General features: G+C 44.5%; 1 protein-coding gene across 1 annotated transcript in view; it reads left to right on the forward strand.

Moving 5' to 3' along the window:
- Positions 1–26,978, forward strand: part of LOC124613111 — a 129,820-nt gene that overhangs the window by 18,028 nt on the left and 84,814 nt on the right. The window contains exon 2 of the mRNA XM_047141721.1: positions 7,568–7,682. Within this exon, the coding sequence (XP_046997677.1) occupies positions 7,568–7,682 (115 nt within the window). The remainder of the gene's footprint in view (positions 1–7,567; positions 7,683–26,978) is intronic.

A 26,978-nucleotide genomic window follows, 5' to 3' on the forward strand; every position in this document is an offset into this window, starting at 1 on the left:
CTGCCTCTCCTGTTAGGCCAGCGGCCAAATTTCCTGCCCAGTCCGGACAAGTACAGAGGGTGGGTATGCTTGTCGTTGGGAGCTCCAATGTTAGGCGGGTGATGGAGCCCCTCAGGGAAATAGTAGGCAAGACGGGAAAGAATGCCAGATTGTCAGTGTACACTCGGTATGTTTGCCTAGGGGGCGGGGCTCTATTCCGTCATGTCGAGGAGGCCCTACCGGCTACTATCGGGCGCACTGGGTGCAACCGGCTGGATATAGTGCCACATGTCGGCACGAATGACGCCTGCCGCTTGGGTTCTGAGGGTATCCTCAGCGCTTTCGGCGGATGGCTGATATGGTGAAGGAAAATGGCATCGCACGCGCTGTCCAGGCTAAGCTGCTTATTTCTAGCATCGTTCCCAGGGTTGATCGCGAAGCTCTGGTTTGGAGCAGAGTGGAAGGTCTAAACCAGAGACTCATACATCTCTGTGACGGTATCGGATGCGAATTTCTCGACCTCTGCTATCGGTTACAGAATTGTAGGGTTCCCCTTAATAGGTCAGGTGTGCACTGCACGCAGGGTTCAGCTACTACGGTAGCGGAGTACGTGTGGTGTGCACATGGGGCTTTTTTAGGTTAGAGAAAACCTCCCTTGGCATTAAAGACGATTTGCCTGATAAATTAGCCACAATGTCATCAAAGAACGTTCGTCGTCGCAGATCAGAGACAGAAAAGGTGGATGTTGTAGTGGTCTTCAGTCCAGAGACTGGTTTGATGCAGCTCTCCATGCTACTCTATCCTGTGCAAGCTTCTTCATCTCCCAGTACGTACTGCAACCTACATCCTTCTGAATCTGCTTAGTGTATTCATCTCTTGGTCTCCTACTACGATTTTTACCCTCCACACAGCCCTCAAGTACTAAATTGGTGATCCCTTGATGCCTCAGAACATGTCCTACCAACCGATGCCTTCTTCTAGTCAAGTGGTGCCACAAATTTCTCTTCTCCCCAATTCTATTCAATACCTCCTCATTAGTTATGTGAGCTACCCATCTAATCTTCAGCATTCTTCTGTAGCACCACATTTCGAAAGCTTCTATTCTCTCCTTGTCCAAACTATATCGTCCATGTTTCACTTCCATACATGGCTACACTCCAAACAAATACTTTCAGAAACGACTTCCTGACACTTAAATCTATACTCGATGTTAACAAATTTCTCTTCTTCAGAAACGCTTTCCTTGCCATTGCCAGTCTACATTTTATATCCTCTCTACTTCGAACATCATCAGTTATTTTGCTCCCCAAATAGCAAAACTCCTTTACTATTTTAAGTGTTTCATTTCCTAATCTAATTCCCTCAGCATCACCCGACTTAATTCGACTACATTCCATTACCCTCGTTTTGCTTTTGTTGATGTTCAACTTATATCCTCCTTTCAAGATACTGTCCATTCCGTTCAACTGCTCTCCCAAGGCCTTTGCTGTCTCTGACGGAATTACAATGTCATCGGCGAACCTCAACATTTTTATTTCTTCTCCATGGATTTTAATACCTACTCCGAATTTTTCTTTTGTTTCCTTTACTGCTTGCTCAATACAGAGATTGAATAACATCGGGGACAGGCTACAACCCTGTCTCACTCGCTTCCAAACCACTGCTTCCCTTTCATGTACCTCGACTCTTATAACTGCCATCTGGTTTCTGTACAAATTGTAAATAGCCTTTAGCTCCCTGTGTTTTACCCCTGTCACCTTCAGAATTTGAAAGAGAGCATTCCAGTCAACATTGTCAAAAGCTTTCTCTAAGTCTACAAATGCTAGAAACGTAGGTTTGCCTTTCCTGAATCTATCTTCTAAGATAAGTCGTAGGGTCAGTATTGCCTCACGTGTTCCAACATTTCTACGGAATCCAAACTGATCTTCGACGAGATCGGCCTCTACCAATTTTCCATTCATCTGTAAAGAATTCGCGTTAATATTGCAGCCGTGACTTACTAAACTGATAGTTCGGTAATTTTCACATCTGTAAACACCTGATTTCCTTGGGATTGGAATTATTATATTCTTCTTGAAGCCTGAGAGTATTTCGCCTGTCTCATACAGATGGTAGAGTTTTGTCACGACTTGCTCTCCCAAGGCTGTCAGTAGTTGTGATGGAATGTTGTCTATTCCCGGGACTTTGTTTCGACTTAGGTCTTTTAGTGCTCTGTCAAACTCTTCACGCAGTATCATATCTCCCATTTCATTTTCACCTACATCCTCATCCATTTCCATGATATTGTCCTTAAGTACATCTCCCTTGTATAGACCCTCTATGTATTCCTTCCACCTTTCTGCTTTCCCTTCTTTGCTTAGAACTGGATTTCCATCTGAGCTCTTGATATTCATACAAGTGGTTCTCTTTTCTCCAAAGATCTCTTTAATTTTCCTGTAAGCAGTAAAATAAGCCTCTACATCCTTACATTTGTCCTCTAGCCATCCCTGCTTAGCCATTTTGCACTTTCTGTCTATCTCATTTTTGAGGCGTTTGTATTCCTTTTTGCCTGCTTCATTTATTGTGCTTTTATATTTTCTCCTTTCATCAATTACATTCAGTAACTCTTCTGTTACCCAAGGATTTCTACTAGCCCTCGTCTTTTTACCTACTTGATCCTCTGCTGCCTTCACTACTTCATCCCTCAAAGCTACCCATTCTTCTTCTACTGTATTTCTTTCCCCCATTCCAGTTAATTATTCCCTTATGTTCTCCCTGAAACTCTGTACAACTTCTGGTTTAGTCAGTTTATCCGGGTCCCATCTCCTTAAATTCCCACATTCTTGCAGTTTCTACAGTTTTAATCTACAGTTCATAACCAATAGATTGGTTAATATGAGTTTAGTAAACAGCAGGAGCATCCAAGTAAAGGTCCCAGAGTTAGTATCGCTTACTGTAGGTTGTAATGCACAGATAGTATTAGGTACAGAAAGTTGGTTGAAAGCAGACATTAATAACAACGAGATCCTATGTTCATATTGGAATATTTATCGTGAGGATAGGTTAGTCGTCCGTGGCGGCGCTGCGTTTATTGCAGCAAAGCATTCGATAAAATTTAGCGAGGTTAACATGGATTCCGATTGTGAATTAATCTGGTATCAAAGATCGGTCAAAAATGGTAAGAGGATGCTTTTATAGACCGCATGTGTCAGGAACCCTCTTGAGAGAGTGCTTCAGATAGAACTTGCTGTATATCGTTAGTAATTTTCTGTTGCAATAAGGGATGACTTCAACTTGCCAAGTATAAATTGAGAGTGTCACGCTATCAAAACTGGTGCCAGAGACAGGGATTCGCGTGACATTGGTCTGGATGTCTTGTCCGAAAATTACTTTGAGCAGGTAGGTAGAGAACCAACTCGTGAGGGTAACGTCTTAGACCTCCTGGCAACAAACACACGTGAACTTATCGACTCGGTTAAAACAGGGGAAGGTATCAGTGATCATAAGGCTGTGATAGCTTCTATGGCAACGGTTCTGACAAAGAATGTTAAGGAAGGTTGGGAGATATTTTTGCTTAGCAAGAGTGACAGGATACAAATTTCAGAGTATATGAGCTGTCAGCATCAAACATTCAGTGATGAGGACGAAGATGTGGAAAACGAATGGAAAGAATTCAAAGGAATCGTGCAATATGCCCTAGACAAGTATGTTCGAAGTAAGGTCTTAAGGGATGGGACAGGCCCATCGTGGTTTAATAGCAGCGTTAGAAAATCAATACGTAAACAAAGAGATCTTTATCTCAAATTCAAGGGAAGTAAAAACCTAGCTGACAAACAAAAGCTGAACGAGGCGAAAATGAGCGTAATGAGAGCAATGAGAGAAGCGTTCAGTGACTTTGAAAGCAAAACTTTGTCAACCGATCTGAGCAAAAACCCTAAGAGATTTTCGTATTATGTAGAAGCACTATGTGGGTCAAAATCATCTATTCATTCGCTCAGTGGCCATACTGGCACTGATACGGAAGATAAGAGAAAGAAGGCCGAAATCTGAATTCGGCCTTCCGAAATTGTTACACAGCGGAAAATTGTAACACGGTCCTTCCTTTCAATCGTCTTACGACCGTCGAAGTGGCACATATTGAGATAACCAATCGCGGAACAGAAAAATGACTACAATCGCTTTGTAGTAGAAAGACGTCAGACCCATATGACATACCTATAAAAATCTACAAAGACTATGCGAAACAACTTGCTCCCCTTCTAGCAGTAATTTATCGTAGATCGCTTGAGCATCGAAAGGTACCTAGCGAATGGAAGAGAGCGCTGGCTATTCCCGTTTTTAAGAAGGGCCGTAGGACAGATGCACACAATTACAGAGCTGTATTGTTGACGTTAACCTGTTGTAGAATTACGGTACATGTTTTATGCTCAAGAATTACAACGTTATTGGAGAAGGAAAATCTCCTCTATAAAAATCAACATGGATTCCGCAAACCAGAGAGCCCGCGAAACTCAGCTCGCTTTATTCCTCCATGAGATCCAAAGCGTCGTAGACAACAGTGCTCAGGTTGATGCCATGTTCCTTGGCTTCAGGAAGGCTTTCGACACCGTCCCATACCGCCGTTTAGTGTAAAAAAAAGAGCTTATCGAATATCCGAACAGTTTGCGACTGGATTCGAGACCTCCTTGCACACAGAACTAAACATGTCGCTCTTAACGAAACAAAATCGACAGATGTAAAGGTAATATTCGGAGTGACTCAAGGAAGTGTGATAGGACCGTTACTGTTTACAATACACATAAATGATCTAGTAGAAAGCGTCGGATGCACTCTATGGCTGGTCTCATATGGTGCGGTTGTCTATAACAAAGTAGCACGGCCAGAAGATACACTACTGGCCATTAAAATTGCTACACCAAGAAGAAATGCAGATGATAAACGGGTATTCAGTGGACAAATATATTACACTAGAACTGACATGTGATTACATTTTCACGCCATTTGGGTGCATAGATCCTGAGAAATCAGTACCAAGAACAACCACCTCTGGCCTTAATAACGGCCTTGATACGCCTGGGCATTGAGTCAAACAGAGCTTGGATGGCGTGTACAGGTACAGCTGCCCATGCAGCTTCAACACAATACCACAGTTCATCAAGAGTAGTGACTGGCGTATTGTGACGAGCCAGTTGCTCGGCCACCATTGAGCAGACGTTTTCAGTTGGTGAGAGATCTGGAGAATGTGCTGGCCACGGCAGCAGTCGAACATTTTCTGTATCCAGAAAGGCACGTACAGGACCTGCGACATGCGGTCGTGCATTATCCTGCTGAAATGTAGGGTTTCGCAGGGATCGAATGAAGGGTAGAGCCGCGGGTCGTAACACATCTGAAATGTAGCGTCCACTGTTCAAAGTGCCGTCAGTGCGAACAAGAGGTGACCGAGACGTGTAACCAATGGCACCCCATACCATCACGGCGGGTGATATGCCAGTATGACCATGACGAATACACGCTTCCAATGTGCGTTCACCGCGATGTCGCCAAACACGGATGCGACCATCATGATGCTGTAAACAGAACCTGGATTCATCCGAAAAAATGACGTTTTGCCATTCGTGCACCCACGTTCGTCGTTGAGTACACCATCGCAGACGCTCCTGTCTGTGATGCAGCGTCAAGGGTAACCGCAGCCAAAGGTCTCCGAGCTGATAGTCCATGCTGCTGCAAACGTCGTCGAACTGTTCGTGCAGATGGTTGTTGTCTTGCAAACGTCCCCACCTGTTGACTCAGGGATCGAGACGTGGCTGCACGATCCGTTACAGTCATGCGGATAAGATGCCTGTTATCTCGACTGCTAGTGATACGAGGCCGCTGGGATCCAGCACCCACCGATTCCATATCCTGCTAACAGTCATTGGATCTCGACCAACGCGAGCAGCAATGTCGCGATACGATAAACCGCAATCGCGATAGGCTATAACCGACCTTTATCAAAGTCGGAAACGCGATGGTACGCATTTTTCCTCCTTACACGAGGCATCACAACAACGTTTCACCTGGCAACGCGGGTCAACTGTGTGTGAATGCTCTGAAAAGCTAATCATTTGCATATCACAGCATCTTCTTCCTGTCGGTTAAATTTCGCGTCTGTAGCACGTCATCTTCGTGGTGTAGCAATTTTAATGACCAGTAGTGTAGTAAAGATTTGAAGGATGACCTCCAGAGAACTGATGAATGGTGCAGAATCTGCCAGTTGACCCAGAACCACATATAATATATTGCGCACGTATAGGAAAAGAATTCCACTGCTGTACAGCTACTCTGTTGATGACAAACCGCTGGAAACAGTATCTGCCGTAAAATATCTACGAGTAACTATCCAGAGCGACCTTAAGTGGAATGACCACATAAAACAAATAGTGGAAAAATCAGATGCCCGACTCAGATTCACAGGAAGAATTTTAAGGAAATGTAACTCATCCACGAAGGAAGTGGCTTATAAGGCGCTGGTTCGACCCATTCTTGAGTATTGTTCATCTACCTGTGATCCCTAGCAGATAGGAGTGATAGAAGAAATAGGGAAGATCCAACGAAGAGCGGCACGTTTCGTCACAGGATCGTTTAGTCGGCACGAGAGCATTCCGGAGATGCTCAACAAACTTCATTGGCAGACGTTACAAGAGAGGCGTTGTTCATCACGGAGAGATTTACTATTAAAGTTTCGAGAAAGCACTTTCCGGGAGAAGCTGGACAATATATTACTTCCCAACACAAACGTCTCGCGTAATGACCTCGAGGAGAAAATTTGAGAAATTAGACCCAATTCAGAGGCTTACCGACAATCATTCTTCCCACGCGCTATTCGCGAGTGGAACAGGGTCTGAGGGCTCATTTAGTGATAGAAAAAGTACCCTCCGCCACACACCGTTAGGTGGCTTGCGGAATATGATGTAGATGTAGATACAGAAATTCGGTAGACATACTGGTGAAATTTGTCTACAAATATGTGTGAAATACAGTAAATATAAGTGAAATATATTTGACAAGTTGCGAATGCGAGCAAAGCCATGTGTAAAAGGCTCATCGTTAAACCCCTGTAAATATTTCAATCAAATTTGGAACACATATTAGTTACAATCTGGGACGAAATACTATAGCCTCCTATTGAGATGAGTATGATACCGTGGAGAGAGAAGGGAGGACGAGGAAATGGACAGATAGCGAGGGGGAAAAAGGAAGAGATAGGTACAGATAGCAGGAGGAAGAGATGGCGAGAGATAGGGGAGGAGATGGACAGAATCTGGGGGAGGAAGGTACAGGCAGAGAGGCTAAACAAGTCAAAACGAGAAGAAGGTCAGGACAATAGGACCCTCGTTAAGACGTCGGGGAATAATTTCCTCGGTACGTGAGGGCAAAACATGTAGGGGATGACAAAGATTGGAATATATCCAACAAATAATTGAGGACATGGGATGCAAGGGCTTCTCTGAGATGAAGAGGCTGGCACCGAATAGGAACTCGTAGTGGACCAACATGAGACAAGTTATCAGACTGAGGAGGATGAAAAGAAAGATTTAGAAGCTTTAAGTTTTGTCTTGGTGTTTTCCAGTTCTGGGACTGGTTCGTGAAGGTGAATGACCCCGTGGCGATGTGGAGGGCGCAGCCGACGTACGTGCTCTCTCAGCTGTCTTACATCTTCGGCGGACTCATCACCCTGGTGCACGGTAAGTTTCACAAATACCGACAAGTAGATATAAATAGTACACTCCTTAAGTCACTCTACATAGAGCGATGGAGACGACTTAGTGCCAGCATTAGCGACTATACACTGACATGACAAAAGTCATGGGTACCTCCTAATATTGTGTCGGACCTCCTTTTGCCCGGCGTCAACTCTACGTGATACGGTCTCAACAAGGTACCCTGCAGAGATATTGAGCCATGCTGGCTCTCTAGCCGTTCATAAGTGTGAAATTGCTGCCGGTGCACTATTTTTTGCACGAACTAACCTCTTGATTATGTCCCATAAAGGTCAGACGATCTGGGTGGCCAAATCATTCGCTCGAATTGTTCAGAATGTTCTTCAAACCAAACGGAAAGAATTATGGCCCCGTGAGGTGGCACATTATCATCCATAAAAAATCCATAATTGTTTGGGAACATGAGGCCCATGAATGGCCGCAAATTGTCTCCAAGTAGCCGAACATAAACATTTTCAGTCAATTATCGGTTCAGTTGGACCACAGGGCTCATCCCATTCCAGGTAAGCACAGCCCACACCATCATGAAGCCACCACCAACATGCACAGTGCCTTATTGGAAACTTGGGTCCTTGGTTTTGTGGGGTCTGCGCCATACTCGAACCCTGCGATCAACTCTTACCAACTGAAGTCGGGACACATCTGACCAGGCCACGCTTTTCCAGTCGTCTAGGGTTCAATCGACATGTTCACGAGCCCAGGAACGGCGCTGCAGGCACTCACGTCGGTCGTCCGCTGCCATAGCCCATTAACGCCATATTAGGCCGCATTATCCAAACGGATACGTTCATCGTACGTCCCACATTGATTTCTGCGCTTATTTCACGCGGTTTTACTTGTCTGTTAGCGTTGAAAAGCCTATGTGAACGCGGTTGCTTTCGGTCGCTAAGTGAAGGCTCTCGGCCACTGCGTTGTCCGTGGTGAGAGGTAATGCCTGATATTTGGTATTCTCGGCACACTCTTGACACAGTTGATCTCGTAAAATTGAATTCCCTAACGATTTACGAAATGGAATGTCTCATACGTCTAGCTCCAAATATAGTTCCGCGTTAAAAGTATGTTAATTCCCATTGAACGACCACAATCACGCCGGAAACCTTTTCGCATGGATCAGCTCAGTACAAATGACAGCTTCGCCAATGCACTGCCCTTTTATATCTTGTGTATGCGATACACCATCTGTATATGTGCATATTGCTATCACATGACCTTGGTCATCTCAGTTTGTGTCCCCTTCCAGTGAAGTAGGGAAAAATGCCTGTCCGTATGCCTCAACACGCGGACTAGTTTCCCTCGTCTCATTCTCACTACCCGTACACTACACACGTCGCTCAGTCATCTCTGAATACTGTTTCTCTAAATTTACCAGACAGTGGTTCGTGAGAACAACATCGCCTTTCTTCCAAAGATTCACATTCAAGTACTTCGAACGTCTCCGTTACACTTTTGCATGAGTTTTAGCGACCTGCTTTGATCCTAACTTTGGGAAGATCTTACATTTTAGAGCCTCCAAGGTACAAGGGGTGGACAAAAATATGGAAACACCAAAAACACAAAACATTAACTTGTCTCATACGGTGTAGGAAAACCGTTAGCATTCAAAACAGTTTCTAGTGATCTCGGAATGGATAAATAAAAAATCGATAAATAAAGACCTTGTATGCTTTTCAAAGGATGTTACATCATTTTTCCTACAAAATAGTAGCAAGTTCAAATACCGATATTGGACGTGGATAGTAACCACACACCCTTCTTTCCAAATATTGAGATCTTGTGACTGTTTTGACCTGGAGATATGCGACAATTCATATTCGCTCTCACAAACCCAGTCCTGGACGATACGAACTGTGTCAACAGGAGCCCTGTCATCTTGAAACACAGCATCGCCACGGGGGAACAAACGTTTTACCATCGGATGGACCTGATGACCCAAAGTGGTCCTATGAATCCTCAGCAGTAATTGGCCACCCAAATCATCACCGAACATTCGCAATGTTTCACTCTACACTACACTTAAACTCAGCCAGAAGTTGACAACTATGTGAAAAGTGGACTCAGCCGACCCAGTGACTTATTTCCATTGCCCCCTACTCCAGGTTTTGTCTTCGGCAGCACGCTTTCCTGTTGTGGGCATTTGCATCACTCATGAGTGGTCTGGGAATTCAAGCTCGCCTTGAAAATCCCCGCTTATGGAGCTTCCTTATGGAGCTTCCTTGGTATTATTTTGGTACTGACAGGGTTTGCGAATGTCACTTTCAGTTCTGCAGTGAGTTTTGCATCTTTCGCCCTGTTATTTTTCGTCACAATCTTCTTCAATGACCGTCTGTCACGATCGCTCCATACACGCTTTCGTCCGTGTTGAGACTTAGCGGATGATGTTTATCTGCCCTCCCTGCATGCCGTATAAATCTTCGATACGGTAGCCTTTGAAACACCAAACACGTCAGCTGTACTGGTTGCGGAAGCTGCCACTACACGATAGCCAGCAATTTGCTCACGGTCGAATTCACTTGTCTCCGATACAATACAGTCACAACTATACACAACACTGTTCTGAACACGACTGAAGCTTACAACTTATTGAGTGCACTACACAGGTGCCGTTCGTGGTCAAATACAACAGCGCCACCTGGCAGACTTGGCTAGCACTTTCATTTGTACTCAAGCACGCATTTCCCGCTGTGTTTCCATATTTTTATCCAGTGACTGCGTAAACAATGAGTTATTTATTTCACATTTAACTTACGGGAAGCAAAGGTTCACGTTAGATACCAGTTGCCATTTTCTTGGTAAAACTTCTTCTGAGTGGAGACAAATTACGATGGTCTTCCACAGGGTTCGAAATAGGAGCTATTCCATTTCCTACTAATATAATGACTCTTCATAAAGTTCCCTATTAACTGGGATATACAGAACGGGAGAAATGTAATATGTCAAACTGGTTTTCATACTTCCTAGCTGCGTATATTGATCAGTACATGAACTGTAAATCACATATTCCTAGTATGCATTTTCTCAAACGCCTGATTTAAAAACATTTGTTCTGTATGTACACACATCAAAAAAAGTTTTGCATCACCTCGGTTCCGAGAGTTCCGTAACCTGTATAGAAAATTGGAATAGAGATCAACATAAACATCATTTCCACCCTTTTTATTGCTCATGGAAACCACACATTGCATGTTGTACCACCATAAAGCGCGACCTTCAGAGTTAGTGGTCCAGATCGCTGTACACACTGATACCTTTAATAACCAGTAGCACGTCCTCTTGCATTGATGCATCCCTGTATTCGTCGTGGCACACTATCCACAAGTTCATCAAGGCACTGTTGGTCCAGATTGTCCCACTCCTCAACGGCGATTCGGTGTCGACCCCTCAGAGTGGTTGGTGGGTCACGTCGTCCATAAACAGCCCTTTTCAATCTATCCTAAGCATGTTCGACAGGGTTCATGTCTGGAGAACATGCTGGCCACTCTAGTCGAGCGATGTCGTTATCCTGAAGGAAGTTATTCACAAGATGTGCACGATGGGGTCGCGAATTGTCGTCCATGAAGCCGAATGCCTCGCCAATATGCTGCCGATATGGTTGCACTATCGATCGGAGAATGGCTTTCACGTGTCTTGATGCCGTTACGACGCCTTCCGTGACCACCAGCGGCGTACGTCGGCCCACATAATACTACGCCAAAACAGCAGGGAACCTCCACCTTCCTGCACTCGCTGGACAGTGTGTCTAAGGCGTACTGCCTGACCGCTTTGCCTCCAAACAAGTCTCCGGCGATTGTCTGGTTTAAGGCATATGCGACACTCATCGATAAAGAGAACGTGATGCCGGTCCATTCACCATGTTGTTGGGCCCATCTGTACCGTGCATGGTGTCGTGGTTGCAAAACGCCAGCCCCTGTGGCCGAGTGGTTCTAGGTGCTTCACACCGGAACCGCGCTGCTGCTGCGGTCGCAGGTTCGAATCCTGCCTCGGGCATGGATGTGTGTGATGTCCTTAGGTTAGTTACGTTTAAGTAGTTCTGAGTCTAGGGGACTGATGAGCTCAGATGTTAAGTCCCATAGTGCTTAGAGTCATTTGAAACATTTTGTGGTTGCAAATATGGACCTCGCCATGGACGTTGGGAGTGAAGTTGAGCATCATGCAATCTCTTGCGCAGAGTTTGATACGTAACACGACGCCCTATGGCTACACGAAAAGCATCATTCAACATGGTGGCGTTGCTGTCAGGGTTCCTCCGAACCTTAATCCGTAAGTAGCGGTCATCTACTGCAGTAGTAGCCCATGGACGGCCGGAGCGAGGCATGTCATCGACACTTTCTGTCTCTCTGTATCTTCTCCATGTCCAAACAACAACGCGTAGGTTCACTCCGAGACGCTTGAACATTTCTCTTGTTGAGAGCCCTTCCTAGCACAAAGTAACAATGCGGACGCCATCGAACCGTGGTGTTGATCGTCTAGGCATGTTGAACTACAGGCAACACGAGCCGCGTACCTCCTTCCTGGCAGAATGACTGGAACTGATCGGCTGTCGGACCCCCTCCATCTAATAGGCGCTGCTCTTGCATGGTTGTTTACATTTTTGGGCGGGTTTAGTGACATCTCTGAACAGTCAAAGGGACTGTGTCTGTGAAACAATATCCACAGTCTAAGTCTATCTTCAGGAGTTCTGGAAACTGGGGTGATGTAAAACTTTTTTTGATAAGTGTAATTGAGGCGTCACAGCGCAAATCATGTAAGACATAAAATATGGATTTTATAGAAGAAGCGAAAAACGGTTGTGAGTTGTGTATTTTTATTTGTATAAACTGATAGAGGAACATACAAAACGCCTGTGAAACAATGGAACACAAGTAATATCAGTTAAATGACAGCATGATGTCGACAGTAAAACGTTAAATGGTGCGAGCAAGGTATGCTTGCTAAAGTGAAGCGCAAAGGTTTCTGTAAAATGCGTGATTTTTCATCCAAAATTAAAAAACGAGCAATAAATCTTTTTTCTTAGGCGCTCTAAGCGATGTTCTTGTGAAGTTAAAAAAGTCCGATATTAATTATGTAGCGCGAAGAATTTTCTCTTTTCTTAATCTTTATCTCCTCCCATGTTTCCAGCCCGTCGAATGAAAAGGACTACCTTCTTTCTTTATTTTCATCAAACTTCCGATCGGTTGGCAGCTCTCTATCTGGATTTATGAGAGGCATCATTAGAGGATCCTGAAACATGTAAAGCATTATGAAGGAAACCAAGTTTCTTGGTAAAGTATGAAACGTCCCCTTAGAAAAATTATATATGACTGTGCTTAAACTGACACAATATTTTTGGTGCAACGCAATCTGACTTTCAAAAATCCCTACAAAAGAATGGCCCTGATATATATATCAGTTCATGGCATTCAGTCTTACAAATTTACTGTCTCTGTCCAAAACCCCGACATCTCTCTCCCCACATCCACCACTGCTGGCGGCTCACCTCCAACTGCGCAACGCTACGCGCTGTTAACACCCAACTGCCCAACACTACAATAGCTAACAACAATGCAAACCAGCCACAGACTGCACACAGCACAGCCAGTGATTTTCATACAGAGCCTAAACAGCCTACTTACAAGTACAGTTGACTGACATCTGTATTCTAGAAAGTTGAGATTGATTTCATCAGCGAGCGGCCGTTTGCTCTTCGTTGCCACGTAGTGTATTAGCCCAAAAAGAAAATTACCGTGGTTTTCCAGTGTTTCTCTCAAAAACTGACTCTACAATTCCTGTTTTTCGCATTCTTTTACGTCTCGACTCTTGTACTGACACTTGTATGCAACCTTGCAAAAGACAAGAAACCACCATTTCTTGAGGATCATAGCCACAAAGAGACAGTTACTTTACATGATAATAAGAAGTGTCTACGAAATCAAATTATCAAAACACAGCCGAGAGCTAAGTAATGAAAAACGTAAAGATTTCACACTGCCAGAATTTTGTTCTGTGACATGAACTTAACTGCCTCCTCTGTGCCAATGACCTCACACTTGCCCAAATGCAAATCATGGACAGCTGCCGATATAAATTATTCCATCTAGTAGCTGACTGGGCAACGGCCTAGCCGCAGTGGTAACACCGGTTCCCGTTAGATCACCGAAGTTGAGCTCTGTCGGGCTGGGCTAGTGCTTGGATGGGTGACCATCCGGTCTGCCGAGCACTGTTGGTAAACTGAGGAGCTACTTGATTGAGAAGTAGCGGCTCCGGTCTCGGAAACTGAAATACGGCCGGAAATGCGATGTGCATCCAGTGACGCCTATGGGCTGAGGATGACACGGCGGCCGGTCGGTACCGTTGTGCCTTCATGGCCTGTTCGGGAGGAGTTTAGTTTAGTTTAGAAGCTGACTGGCTTCAAGATGTTTCTGACCTGGATTCTTAATATCTTATGAGCAAAAAAAAATTGATTTTCAATTTTTTAAGTTACATGCTTTTCAATGTCAACGCCTGGATTCCTGATTGTATTGACGAAATCAACATATAGATGAATTAATTTGCATAATTCCATTCATTAATGTCATTTGCTGTAAAGATAACTGCCTCGTTAACTTCTTGCCCAGCACCTGGAACGCTATAGTATATGGCCTGCAACTGGAGTAGTTACATGGAATCAAGCACATTGATGGAAAAAAAATCGCAACACCAAAAAATTGTTCATGTAGAGTATTTCGGAAATACATTTCTCTAGGTAATGTATTTAAGTGACTAATATTGCAAAGTCACAGATTAATGTAAGCGCGAGGTAACTCATTGCGAATGTGAGATGGTGGTACATTAATAAGCCGTGTAACCGCCTGAATGTTGAATGCAAGCATGCAACCGTTCGTGCATTGTGTTGTACTGGTGCTGGATGTCAGTTTGTGGGATAGAGTTTCATACCTGCTCCACTTCCCCAAGGACGGTTAATGCTGGTTGTGAATGGCGTTGGAATTGTCGTATGATGATGTTCCTTTTGAGCTCCACTGGAGACATATCTGGAGATCGAGCAGGCCAAGGCAAGATGTCGACACTCTATAGATCGTGTAGAGTTACAACGATGGTATGTAGGAGACCGTTATCCTGTTGGGAACCACCCAGTAGAATGCTGTTCATGAATGGCAGTACAATACGTCGAATCACCAGACTGGTGCACAATTTTGAAGTCAGAGTGCGTGGGATAACAGCGAGAGTGCTTCTTCTGTCATAAGAAATCACACCCTGACTCGAGGTGTAGGTCTAGTGTGTCTAGCTCGCGACAGGTTAGGTGCAGATATTCGACTGGCCTCCTTCTAACCAACACACGGCCATCATTGGCACCGAGGCAGAACCAGCTGTCATCAAAAACCACAAACGACCTCCACTCTGGCCTCCAATGGGCCCTTGTTTGACATCACTGGTGATAGTTTGGAGATCGGTGGAATGGCGTCTGACTCGGAGCTGCCAACTACCGCTCAGAATGCTGCTGCAGATGCCCTACAATGAGCCATAGCCATACGCTGAACACGGCGCTCTTCCCCGTCGGTTGCTCCCCCTGACCACTCGGAGCCCGGTCTTCTTGCGACCGTACATTCTCGTGACCACTGCGGTACAGTCATGTTGAATGGCTAAATTCCTTCCTGGTCTTTTTGCAGTATCATAGAAGGAACATCCACTTTCTTGTAGCCCTATTACACGACCTCGTTGAAACTCAGTGAGTTGTTGTCAATGTCGTCTTTGGCGCCTTAAAGGTATTCTTGACTAACATTAACTCACCGCGTCCGCTGTCAAAGGTAAGAAACGCTCACGAACGTTACAGCGTATATTTAAAGCAAACTGATTTGCATCCGTATAGGGCCGCTACCTGCGCCACTCTTATGCAGCTGGCACGAAATCTGAATAAATATCATCTCCTTGAGATGCAGAAACACGCCAACAACTTTCGTTTACGACACAACATTCCTTTTTGGTACTGCGACTTTTTTCCGTCAGTGTAACAGAACCAGATGCACGTCTGCTTTCGATCACCACAACAGTTCGCGGCAAATGGCATTTTCCAGTGGTCATGAGTCTATCGTCTGGGAGTATACAGACACAGTAGACTCTGACACATACTGTACTCCCACAACGGTACACTCATAACTAGAGCGTGGATTTTTATGTGATATCAACACGCAAAATTTGTACATGTTTATGTAATGGTTCAAATGGTTCAAATGGCTCTGAGCACTATGCGACTTAACTTCTGGGGTCATAAGTCGCCTAGAACTTAGAACTAATTAAACCTAACTAACCTAAGGACATCACACACATCCATGCCCGAGGCAGGATTCGAATCTGCGACCGTAACGGTCGCTCGGCTCCAGACTGTAGCGCCCAGAACCGCACGGCCACTCCGGCCGGCATTTATGTAATGAAAGTGTGTAATATACACGATCTGTCCTACAGGAAAGGTAACAGTTCCATAGTCGCCTAACTACTAACGCCATCAGTGAACTGATGCATGACTTAACCACCGTGGTGTTTCGATTATCTTTCATCTTAAATTTAACAGCGCTGGCATCAAAGTCTGCTCGTAATGCCCGAAACTTTAACAGATGTTTTGTACTTCGGTTGTGAGTGGACCAATGGAGAAATGTGCAAATTTAGCAGCGCTGGCATCAAAGACTGCTCGTAATAATCGAAACGTTAACAGAGGTTTTGTACTTCGGTTGTGAATGGACCAATGGAGAAATGTGCAAACATTAAGTTTTGTTTTAAATCGGATGAAAGTGCTATGAACGCTTTTGAAACGACAAAGTCTTTTTATTGTAGGGAGGCATGAGTCGTAAAAACGTTTTTAAGTGATATCCAACGTTTCGTACTGTTCAAGAGATCATAGAAGATGATCCACGTCGAGGAGCATCATCGACAGTTCGAGTAGAAGAAAATGTTCAAAAAGTGGCTAAAATTCTTCGTGTGCATCTACAAGGTCAACTGAGGAGCACAACGCTATTCCTAAAACAATTGTGCGTCGCATTCTAACTGAAATTTGTGCCCCAGTCACTAAATGACGATCAAAAAAATTGCAAAGCGGAACACTGCAAAAACATGAAAAGATCAGACGGTAGGGACCTAACTACATATCTTGCTTCGTAACAAGTGATGAAATATGGCATTTTCAGTACGAGCCACTTACAAAGGACCAAAACTCGGAATGGAAAGCAGTGTCAAGACAATACTCATTCTTTTCTTTGATTCAAAAGGAATTATCCATAAATGATTCGCCTCAGAAGGTCAAATGATGAGTGCGGATTATTACCTGGTTGTTTTAAATTGTTTATGAGACAGGACTGTTCGTGTTCTACTTGAATAAAGGATTAAAGAAGAGTGGTGTTAGTTTACGACATTGCAATGGCGCACAAAAGCAAGATCGTATGCGATTTCTTGGCTCAAAAATATACCGTGGTACTTGAAGACCCTCCGCATTCTCCTGATTGTCTCCAGGCGGCTTCTGGAAATTTCCAAAACTGATAAATGGAGTGAAAAGGGAGCGTTTCGGTACGGTTTCAGATCTCCAGAAGGCTATGACTATGGTACTGCAGGTAGTTTCAAAGCTTGAGTATCACAACAGTTTAGAACATTTTTCCAGCGCTTAGAGTTGTGTATTGACCGACAAGGACCCTAATTTGAATAAAAAATTTCAATTAAACTAAAAATTGACAACGACTTATATTTTATTTCACGTCAGTCGCCTTTCCTGTGGGACGGAGTGTGTTTGTAATAACACGACAATGTTTTATAAAGTATTGCCATAAAACAATTACTTCAGTTGAAGCCAACTTCTGAATAACACCATAACCTACTTCGTTATTTCAATTAATGTGCACCAAAACTTATCAGGAACACGAATAGGATATTAAGAAGTTACACTTTACATTAACTGTTTCCTTTTTTATTTTGAAAGTCTACAGTGCGGCAGTAAAATAAAATTATTTTCGTTCACTCTTGTTTACTAAAATGTCCAGCTTCACTGAAATAACTAAGGTACCCTACCGCACATTTCATTCTGAAGCAAAAGTATTGTTCGAAATTCTCTGTATTCGTAGTATGTCCCCAATCAGAAAGAATGTTTCTGAAGGAGAAAATGATCTCTTCACAGCACAGGCATGAAATACGAGAGCTATTCGGAAAGTAAGGTCCGATCGGTCGCGAAATGGAAACCACTGTAAAAATAAAAATGTTTTATTTGCAACAGTTTGCTACAACTTCCAGCTACTTATCTACATAGACGTCGTTCTGACTAATACATCTGTCGTAGCGTTGTACCAACTTTCCAATACCATCCTCATAAAAGGCAGTCGCCTGTGCTTTCCGACAATTCTCTACGCTGGTCTATAGCTCGTTGTTTGTGCCAAAAGGTTGTCTTCATTGCCAGCGGTTCATGTGAGCAGAGATTAACCTCAGGGAAATCCAATTATGGGCTGTATTGTGGGTGATCAAACACTTACCATCGAAAACTCTGCAGTAGCAACTTCATTGCCCCTGCAGAGTGCGGGCAAGAATTGTCGGGTAGAACGAAACGCATGACAATTATTTTATGTGGGTTGATTAGCTTCAGAAGAAATCTTTCTCCACGCTCTCATGATTGGCAGGAGACACAGCATTCTAGCCATCTTTACGTTCTCACTGAAATCTCAGAACTGATAAGACCAAAGTGATGCGATCGATGGGCATACTAGAGACACTGCCCAACGCGTCTGTGCAAAGCTTCATAGAATTTCCACTGTGGTTTCCATTTCGCGCCGTATCGGACCCTACTTTCCGAATAGCCCTCGTATCCTTGGAGAGATGTTTGCTGAAGCGTCCTCTTCTCTATCTTTGGGAATATTGCAGGTGGTAACAAAAAATGAGCAGCCTGGATTTTTTGCCAAAACAATGCCAAATGTATTCAGTACCCTCTACCCAATATTACCTCTCAACCCAGTCAACTTAGATTTAGCATTCTCAAAATTTTCTCACTAATCTGGCGGAAAGAAAAATTAGAATACCTTGAAAGACGCATCGATTCCGATCCGATGATGGCATATGCCAGCTGGGGAATAGAGGATGTACTGATACTGGTTTCAACATCGTCCACCAATGGGCAGCGTAATGGCATAGCTGCTACAGCGCCAACTGCGTCTACCCTCTAAGTGATGGCCGTTTGCACAAGACGTGCAGCAACTTCCCTGGTCAGCACAGTCTCTGGACTTGTCTCCAATTGAGCACGTGTGGGATATGATGGGGTGAGAAGTGAGTCTTGCGCCTCTTCAACCACCAACTCTTACACAACTGCATGAAAGGTCTAGCAGCGTGGAATAACGTATCCCAGGACAGAATTTTCCATCTGTGCAATCGTCTGCATTGACACCTGTTGAGGCTACACCACGTACTAATATGGGTATTCAGCATGGGTCGATGCCTGGTACCTCAGAACAGCTTGTGCTATTGATCTGTAAATGTAATCATTTCATCAACTACATATGCACTGTAGCAACAAAAAATCTATTTGAATTGGAAACAGCTAAAAGGGTGTACTAATTTTTTTTTCCCAGCAGTGTTTTTATGCAGAGGCAACCTGATAAATTCATCAAAATTTATGCCACTCATACTGAAACTGAAGATCCTCTCGTAAAAGAATCAATGGTAGGTTTCATGGCTTGACAATATTCATTATAAAAACCGACACCTTCAGTCCATGTACCTACTTTGTTAGAACTGGCTCAGGCACCAATGCTACACTACTGGCCATTAAAATTGCTACCCCAAGAAGATGTGCTACAGATGCGATATTTAACCGACAGGAAGAGGATGCTGTGATATGCAAATGATTAGCTTTTCAGAGCATTCACACAAGGTTGGCGCCGGTGGCGACACCTACAACGTGCTGACATGAGGAAAGTTTCCAACCGATTTCCCACACACAAGCAGCAGTTGACCGGCGTTACCTGGTGAAACGTTCTTGTGATGCCTCGTGTAAGGAGGAGAAATGCGTACCATCACGTTTCCGACTTTGATAAAGGTCGGTTATAGCCTATCGCGATTGCGGTTTATCATATCGCGACATTGCTGCTCGCGTTGGTCGAGATCCAATGACTGTTAGCAGAATATGGAATCGGTGGGTTCAGGAGGGTAATACGGAACGCCGTGCTGGATCCCAACGGCCTCGTATCACTAGCAGTCGAGATGACAGGCATCTTATCCCCATGGCTGTAATGGATCGTGCATCCACGTCTCGATCCCTGAGTCAACAGATGGGGACGTTTGCAAGACAACAACCACCTGCACGAACAGTTCGACGACGTTTTCAGCAGCATGGACTATCAGCTCGGAGACCATGGCTGCGCTTGCGATGGTTACTCAACAACGAACCTGGGTGCACGAATGGCAAAACGTCATTTTTTCGGATGAATCCAGGTTCTGTTTACAGCATCATGATGGTCGCATCCGTGTTTGGCGACATCGCGGTGAACACACATTGGAAGTGTGTATTAGTCATCGCCATACTGGCGTATCACCCGGCGTGATGGTATGGGATGCCATTGGTTACACGTCTCGGTCACCTCTTGTTCACATTGACGGCACTTTGAACAGTGGACGTTACATTTCAGATGTGTTACGACCCGTGGCTCTAGCCTTCATTCGATCCCTGCGAAACCCTACATTTCAGCAGGATAATGCACGACCGCATGTCGCAGGTCCTGTACGTGCCTTTCTGGATACAGAAAATGTTCGACTGCTGCCCTGGACAGCACATTCTCCAGATCTCTCACCAACTGAAAACGTCTGCTCAATGGTGGCCGAGCAACTGGCTCGTCACAATACGCCAGTCACTACTCTTGATGAACTGTGGTATCGTTTTGAAGCTGCATGGGCAGCTGTACCTGTACACGTCATCCGAGCTCTGTTTGACTCAATGCCCAGGCGTATCAAGGCCGTTATTACGGCCAGAGGTGGTTGTTCTGAGTACTGATTTTTCAGGATCTATGCACCCAAACTGCGTGAAAATGTAATCACATGTCAGTTCTAGTGTAATATATTTGTCCAATGAATACCCGTTTATCATTTGCATTTCTTTTTGTAGCAAATTTAATGGCCAGTAGTGTAGTTTCAGCAGCAGCTCTCTATAGAGCGACATACGATGTGGACCTTTAAGAAACAATTTCTTGGTCCATGAAATTACTTATTTACTTATAGACAGCGCCCTCGCACTTTTTCCACGTTGAAGAGCTTGGTCCAGACAGGTGAAGTGGATTAAATAAGCATAGAATACCCACAGGGCAGTTGCCTGCCGCCTTCAGCATGCAGGCTGCCGCATTCGAACACATGACAATAACTTTTTCGTCTTGAAATCCCTCAGTTAACTTTTAACAGCATCATTAACAAAATCAGTAACTGTTCAATGATTTGTGTGTTTCAACAGCTTGCAGAAAATCAATAACTGTTTTGAGCTTCTACTCTGTCAAGCTTGCCAACAGTGAGATCGCCAGTCAAAAGTGCACACACATCTGATGTTTCGTCGACAGTTTTGCATACACTAACTGATCAAAGTGTGGTATCATGTATCGATACCACCCCACAGGTGTCAAAGCTGGCAACAGAATTGCAAGTTTCCACCAGACGCCAATAGTTGTCACGCCGGATCCTGGGGACCCAACAGAGCACGCCTGCTGTGCCAAACCTGCAGCGTCTTTATACTACGAGTGCCCTCTGCAACCACAATATATGATGGCTGGCTGTAGCTACACAGCCCGCCGGAGTGGCCGAGCGGTTCTAGGCGCTTCAATCTGGAACCGCGCGACCGCTACGGTCGCAGGTTCGAATCCTGCCTCGGGCATGGGTGTGTGTGATGTCCTTAGGTTAGTTAGGTTTAAGTAGTTTTAAGTTCTAGGGGACTGATGACCTCAGACGTTAAGTCCCATAGTGCTCAGAGCCATTTGAACCATTTTTTGTAGCTACACAGCCACTCGCACTCGAAGCCGCTTCGTCATGGGGCACTACGCGGAAGCCACCGAGCCGCGGCTCCCGACACCATCATTCGTGCTTCAGTTCAGAGAGCCTCAGCCCCGTTCTTATTGTACAAACTGGACTCTGTTTCTTGCTGCATTATTTGTATTGAATTTTCATATGCTTGGAGAAATACAAGTTACGTAAATCTTCTGTTTTGCATGTTGACTTGTTCGCTAATAATTTCTGCTCCTGCCCGACTTTCCTATGACTACAGTTGCCGCACTGCTCTGTAGCACAGTTCTCCTTACCCTTGCGTGCGAAGTCGCACACGGCGTGAAGTGTCTGAACACTTATTATTAGATATCAAGATGAAGTGCGTCCACACTTCGTCTTTACCACAGCTTGAACTCTGTTTGGGACACTTTCAGTGAGGTATCTGATTGTCTGTGGAGGAACGACAGCCATTCTTTCTCAAGATATAAAACCAGAGAAGGATGTGGTGTTGAATGCTAGGGCCTGGACCCAAGTCGACGTTCTAAACCATTGCGAGGGTTTTCCATTGGATTGAGGTATGGACTCTGGGCAGGACAGTCCATTTCAGAAATGTTATTGTCCACAAACCATTGCCACACAGATGCCGCTTTGTGACACGGTGTTTTGTGGTGCTAATATTAGGTTAGTGGGTAAGTTCGTAGCGTTTCTCCATAAATTTAATAAACATAATAGATACCCATAACTGAGACTTTGGCTACCAGTACTATACTTCCCTTCACAGTTTACAAAAGTTTATCAATGCTGAGGTAACTTTTTTGATTTAGCGACTGTAGAAATCATGTGATTTTGTGGCGAAGAACTCGTCGAGCCATGTTCAGAGCGCGTTTTCATCCGGAAAGGAAGTTCCTTGAATACCGTTCGACAGAGAGAGGAAGCTGCGAAGGCGCAAGATAAGGTGAATAATGTGCGCGCGGAATGACTTCCCAACCCAACTCCTGTATTGTGTTACCAGACTAGCAGAATGCGGGCAGGCGTTATCGTGGAGTAGCATTACTTCACACAGTCTTCCTGGTCGTTATTCTCGAATTGCATCTGCAAGACATCGCAGTTGTTGACGATAAATGTCATCAGTGATGGTTACACATCGGGGAAGCAATTCGTGATTCACCACACCGTCGCTGTTGCACCAGATACATAGCAGATTTGCAGATGCACGCAGGTCTTTGTACGGTGAGTTACTGCTTTATTTGAGCTCAACCATTCCTTTTTTCCGTACGTTAGCGTAAAGACACCATTTTTCGTCACTAGTAAAGGTACAGGATAGGAATGGTCGGTGTTGTTCACTAGACAACTGATGACGAACAAGCAGAGATGCACATATGGCCACTCATCAATTTTTGTGAATTTTGGCTTATATTTTTTAACCTTCCCGAATTGTACGCAAATGTCACACGATAGTGGAATGATCACAGTTCATCACGTCTGCCAGTTCTCGGGTACACCGACGTGGATCGTTGGGGATTAACGAGTTTAAACGACCTTCATCAAACCCCAGAGGTCTTCCTGAACGTGGAGAGCCACTAATGTCAAAAAGATCATCTTTAAAACGACGAAACCATTCTCTTGCCGTGCTCTGTCCGATGGTATTATCCCCAAACAAGACGCAAATGTTTCTGGGCGCCTCCACAGCTCCAGTCACTATCTCCAAATGACAAAATGACAATCTGTAAACTCAGACAGCAACAATGAACTAGCCGGCCCTTGTGACCAAGCGGTTCTAGGCGCTTCAGTCCGGAACCGCGCTGCGGCTACGGTCGCAGGTTCGAATCCTGCCTCGGGCATGGATGTGCGTGATGTCCTTAGGTTAGTTAGGTTTAAGTAGTTCTAAGTCTAGGGGACTGACGACCTCAGATGTCCCATGGTGCTTAGAGCCATTTGAACCATTTTGAACAATGAACTAAAAATAAAAAAATGACACTCGACAAATGAGAGCTTAGCAACCAGGTGCCTCCACAACCCCACTCACTATCTCCAAATGTCAAAATGACAAGCTGTAAACTCAGATAGCAAAAATGAACTACAAATAAAAAACTGACACTCGCTAAAAGGAAGCATAGCAACCCGAATATCAGAACGAAAAACAAAAACGCTACGAACTTGTGCACCAACGTAATACAAGCAATCTCCGACCTGTTCCTCTACGTATTATACACTGCTGTAAAATGTTTTGATATGCTTCCGCATTTAGTGTGCTCTTAAGCGCAATAAGGAGTCCACATCCTGACTATTAGAAACACCTCCTTACCGTAACATCATTTCCTCCGTACTTCGCCGTCGATACTACACATGGTGGCAGGAACCATTCCCTAACCACTTGCTAAATTCAAACCCTTCCGTCAGATTGGCACAGCCTATAGCGTCATTCATCACTGTAAATCTCACTTTCCCAATCATCCACTGCCCAGTGGCAGTGCTCTTTATACCACTCTAAATGTCGGTTAGCACTGACTGCAGAAATGTGTGGCTTATGAGCAACTGCTCGACCGTTGTAAAACGTTCTTTTTAACTTTATACGTACAGTCATTGTGCTAGCCTGATTGCTGACAGCACTTTGGAACCAATGAGTGATTTCTTCCGCTGATTTCATCCGACTTTTACAACCATCCTTTGCAATGCTCGACAGTCCCTGTCCATCGGTTCATGAGATCCACTTGATCTTGAATAGCTGTAGTGTGTGTCTTCGCGTATCCACTTCACAATCACATCACGCAAAGTCCACTTTGGCAGCTTTAGAAGGACTGAAACGTCCCTGATGTGTTTGTTACTCAGTACACACCACACAATTGCAAGTCCACTTTCGAAGTCGATGAGCTCTCCTGGCCGGCATATTACGCTGTTGCAGAGTCTCTATGTCAATACAATACTGCCCGCCCGCTCGTATACCGACAGGCCCACCTGTCGTGATATCTAGTGATCTATTTCGAATTACTTAATGGTGTCCGAAAACTTTTGATCAGATAGTGTATGTTGTGGTTACTTACGCTGCAGTGTCCGCCTGCTTAGCCAAGTGGTAATGTGTATGCCTACCATGCAGCGGGCCCTGGTTTATTCCCAGTCGGGTTGGAGATTTTCTCTGCTCGTGGACTGGGTGCTGTGTTGTCCTAATCAGCATCACCGAAACGTAAGTAGTCCTCATTTTGGCGTCACCTAAACTAAGACTTGCAACTCGGCGGCCGAACTTCCGCGGTTGGGGCCTCCCGGCCATCAATGCCACACGATCATTTCATTTTGTGTACGCCTCCGGTAGCTGAATGGTCAGCGTGACGGATGGTCAATCCTATGTGCCCGGGTTCGATTCCCAGCTGGGTCGGGCAATTTTCTCCGCCCAGGGCCTGGGTGTTGTGTTGTCCTCATCACATCCTATCAGCCTCATCGACTGCAGGTCCCTGAAGTGGCGTCAAATTGAAAGACCGGTACCTGTCGAACTGTCTGCCCGACTGGGGGCCCTAGCCATACGATTAAATTTTTTAAAAAATTAATTTTGTTACTTACACTGCACACTTTTCAGAGCCACATAGTAACAAAAAACTAAATAGTTTTCCTTGATGTAGATTCTTCAGGAACCTTTTGGCTGCGGTTTTTTTTTTTTTTTTTTTTTTTTGTACAAACGCGCGATATTCAGGAGCTAGAAGTTTGTACCGTGGAATATTATCAATAACAATAGCGCAACATATATCATCGTAATACTGATTTTTGGAGTCTGGAGTCTTTCGCATCTGTGTCAATAACATTTGCTTTTCAGACGATTGCACAACTTTTCTTGGAGTGCCCATCACTGCATTGCTGAATTTGAGACTTCAAAGAGCAACCGACCTGCTTGTAGCACACTCGACATAGAACAACCTGTCTGTCAGTTGAGAAAGGGTCATCCGTCATAACACAGGATCTTAATTTGGATGATAGCTCTGACACATGAAGAGGCCTTATGAACACAAACAATCATAATCTTTAAAGAAGTACTATTTGGGTTACTTTTCTGGGCACATTCACTCCTTAATTCTGAATCGGTGGTAATCACTAGTAGTGGGGAAACTTTGGTCTACTAGTCTTCTGTTTATGCCGCCCCCAATCTCGACAGCACATGAAGCCCTTTAGTACACAGAGCAATGGCCACGCAAACTATTGTTATTACGCACTGAAGTGACAAAAGTCATGACATACCTCCTAATGCCGCGTCGGACCTCTTTTTGCCCGGCGTAGCGCACAAACTCAATGTGGCATGGACTCAACAAGTCCTGGGAAGTCCCGTGCAGAGGTACTGAGCTATGCTGCCTCTACAGCCGTACATACTGCGAAAGTGTTGCCGGCGAAGGATTTTGTGCACGAACTGACCTCTCGATTATCTCCCATAAATGTTCAATGGGATTCAAGTCAGATGATCTGGGTGGCTAAATCATTCACTCGAACTGTCTAGAATTTTCTTCAGACCAATCGCGAACAATTGTGGCTCGGTGATAAGGTGCATTGTCGTCCATAAGAATTCCGTCGTTATCAAATGAAGTGCATGAATGGCTGTAAATGGTTTCCAAGTAGCCGAACATAACTATTTCCAGCCAATGATCGGTTCACTTGGACGAGATAATCCAGTCCACACAATTATACAGCCACCACCAGCTTGCATAGTGCCCCGTTGACCACTTGGGTCCATGACTTCGGAGGTCTGCGGCACATTCGAACGTCGTCATCAGCTCTTACTAACTGAAATCGGGACTCATCAGACCGAGCTACGGTTTTGCAACCCGTCTACCGCCATCAGTATATGTGTACATTGCTACCCCGTGACATTCGTCACCTCAGTGTATCTGCTTTGCTTCTGAGAAATTAAATTCCAAATTTTAGAAAATGAAGCAAAGCGCGTCCTTTATAATCTAACTCATAGTGCAATGAACCACTTTTTATTGCCCCATAACGTAAGTTTTAAACATAATTTACTTCCTGTCTTCAACCATTATGGTACGTCGGATTCTGATATTTTTCTAAGGGAAGGTACGGGGAAACAGAAGGATAGTAAAAAAGCGTAAGTAACATGCAGTACTATGTACCATAAAGTTAAAATATGTAGAACATGTAATTATAGTGAAATATGTAAAAATGCGAAACTTGAGTTTCTCCCAGTGTATAAAATATTCACATAACACACACGAATGTAGCCGAGCGACGTCTTACAGAATCGCCAATACTTCGACAGTTGCACACCCTGTCTTTTTCAAGCCACGAATGCTGCAAGGAAGCGCTGTTGTGCAGGGGAAT

This window comes from Schistocerca americana, chromosome 4 (assembly GCF_021461395.2).
Source record: "Schistocerca americana isolate TAMUIC-IGC-003095 chromosome 4, iqSchAmer2.1, whole genome shotgun sequence".
NCBI lineage: Eukaryota > Metazoa > Arthropoda > Insecta > Orthoptera > Acrididae > Schistocerca > Schistocerca americana.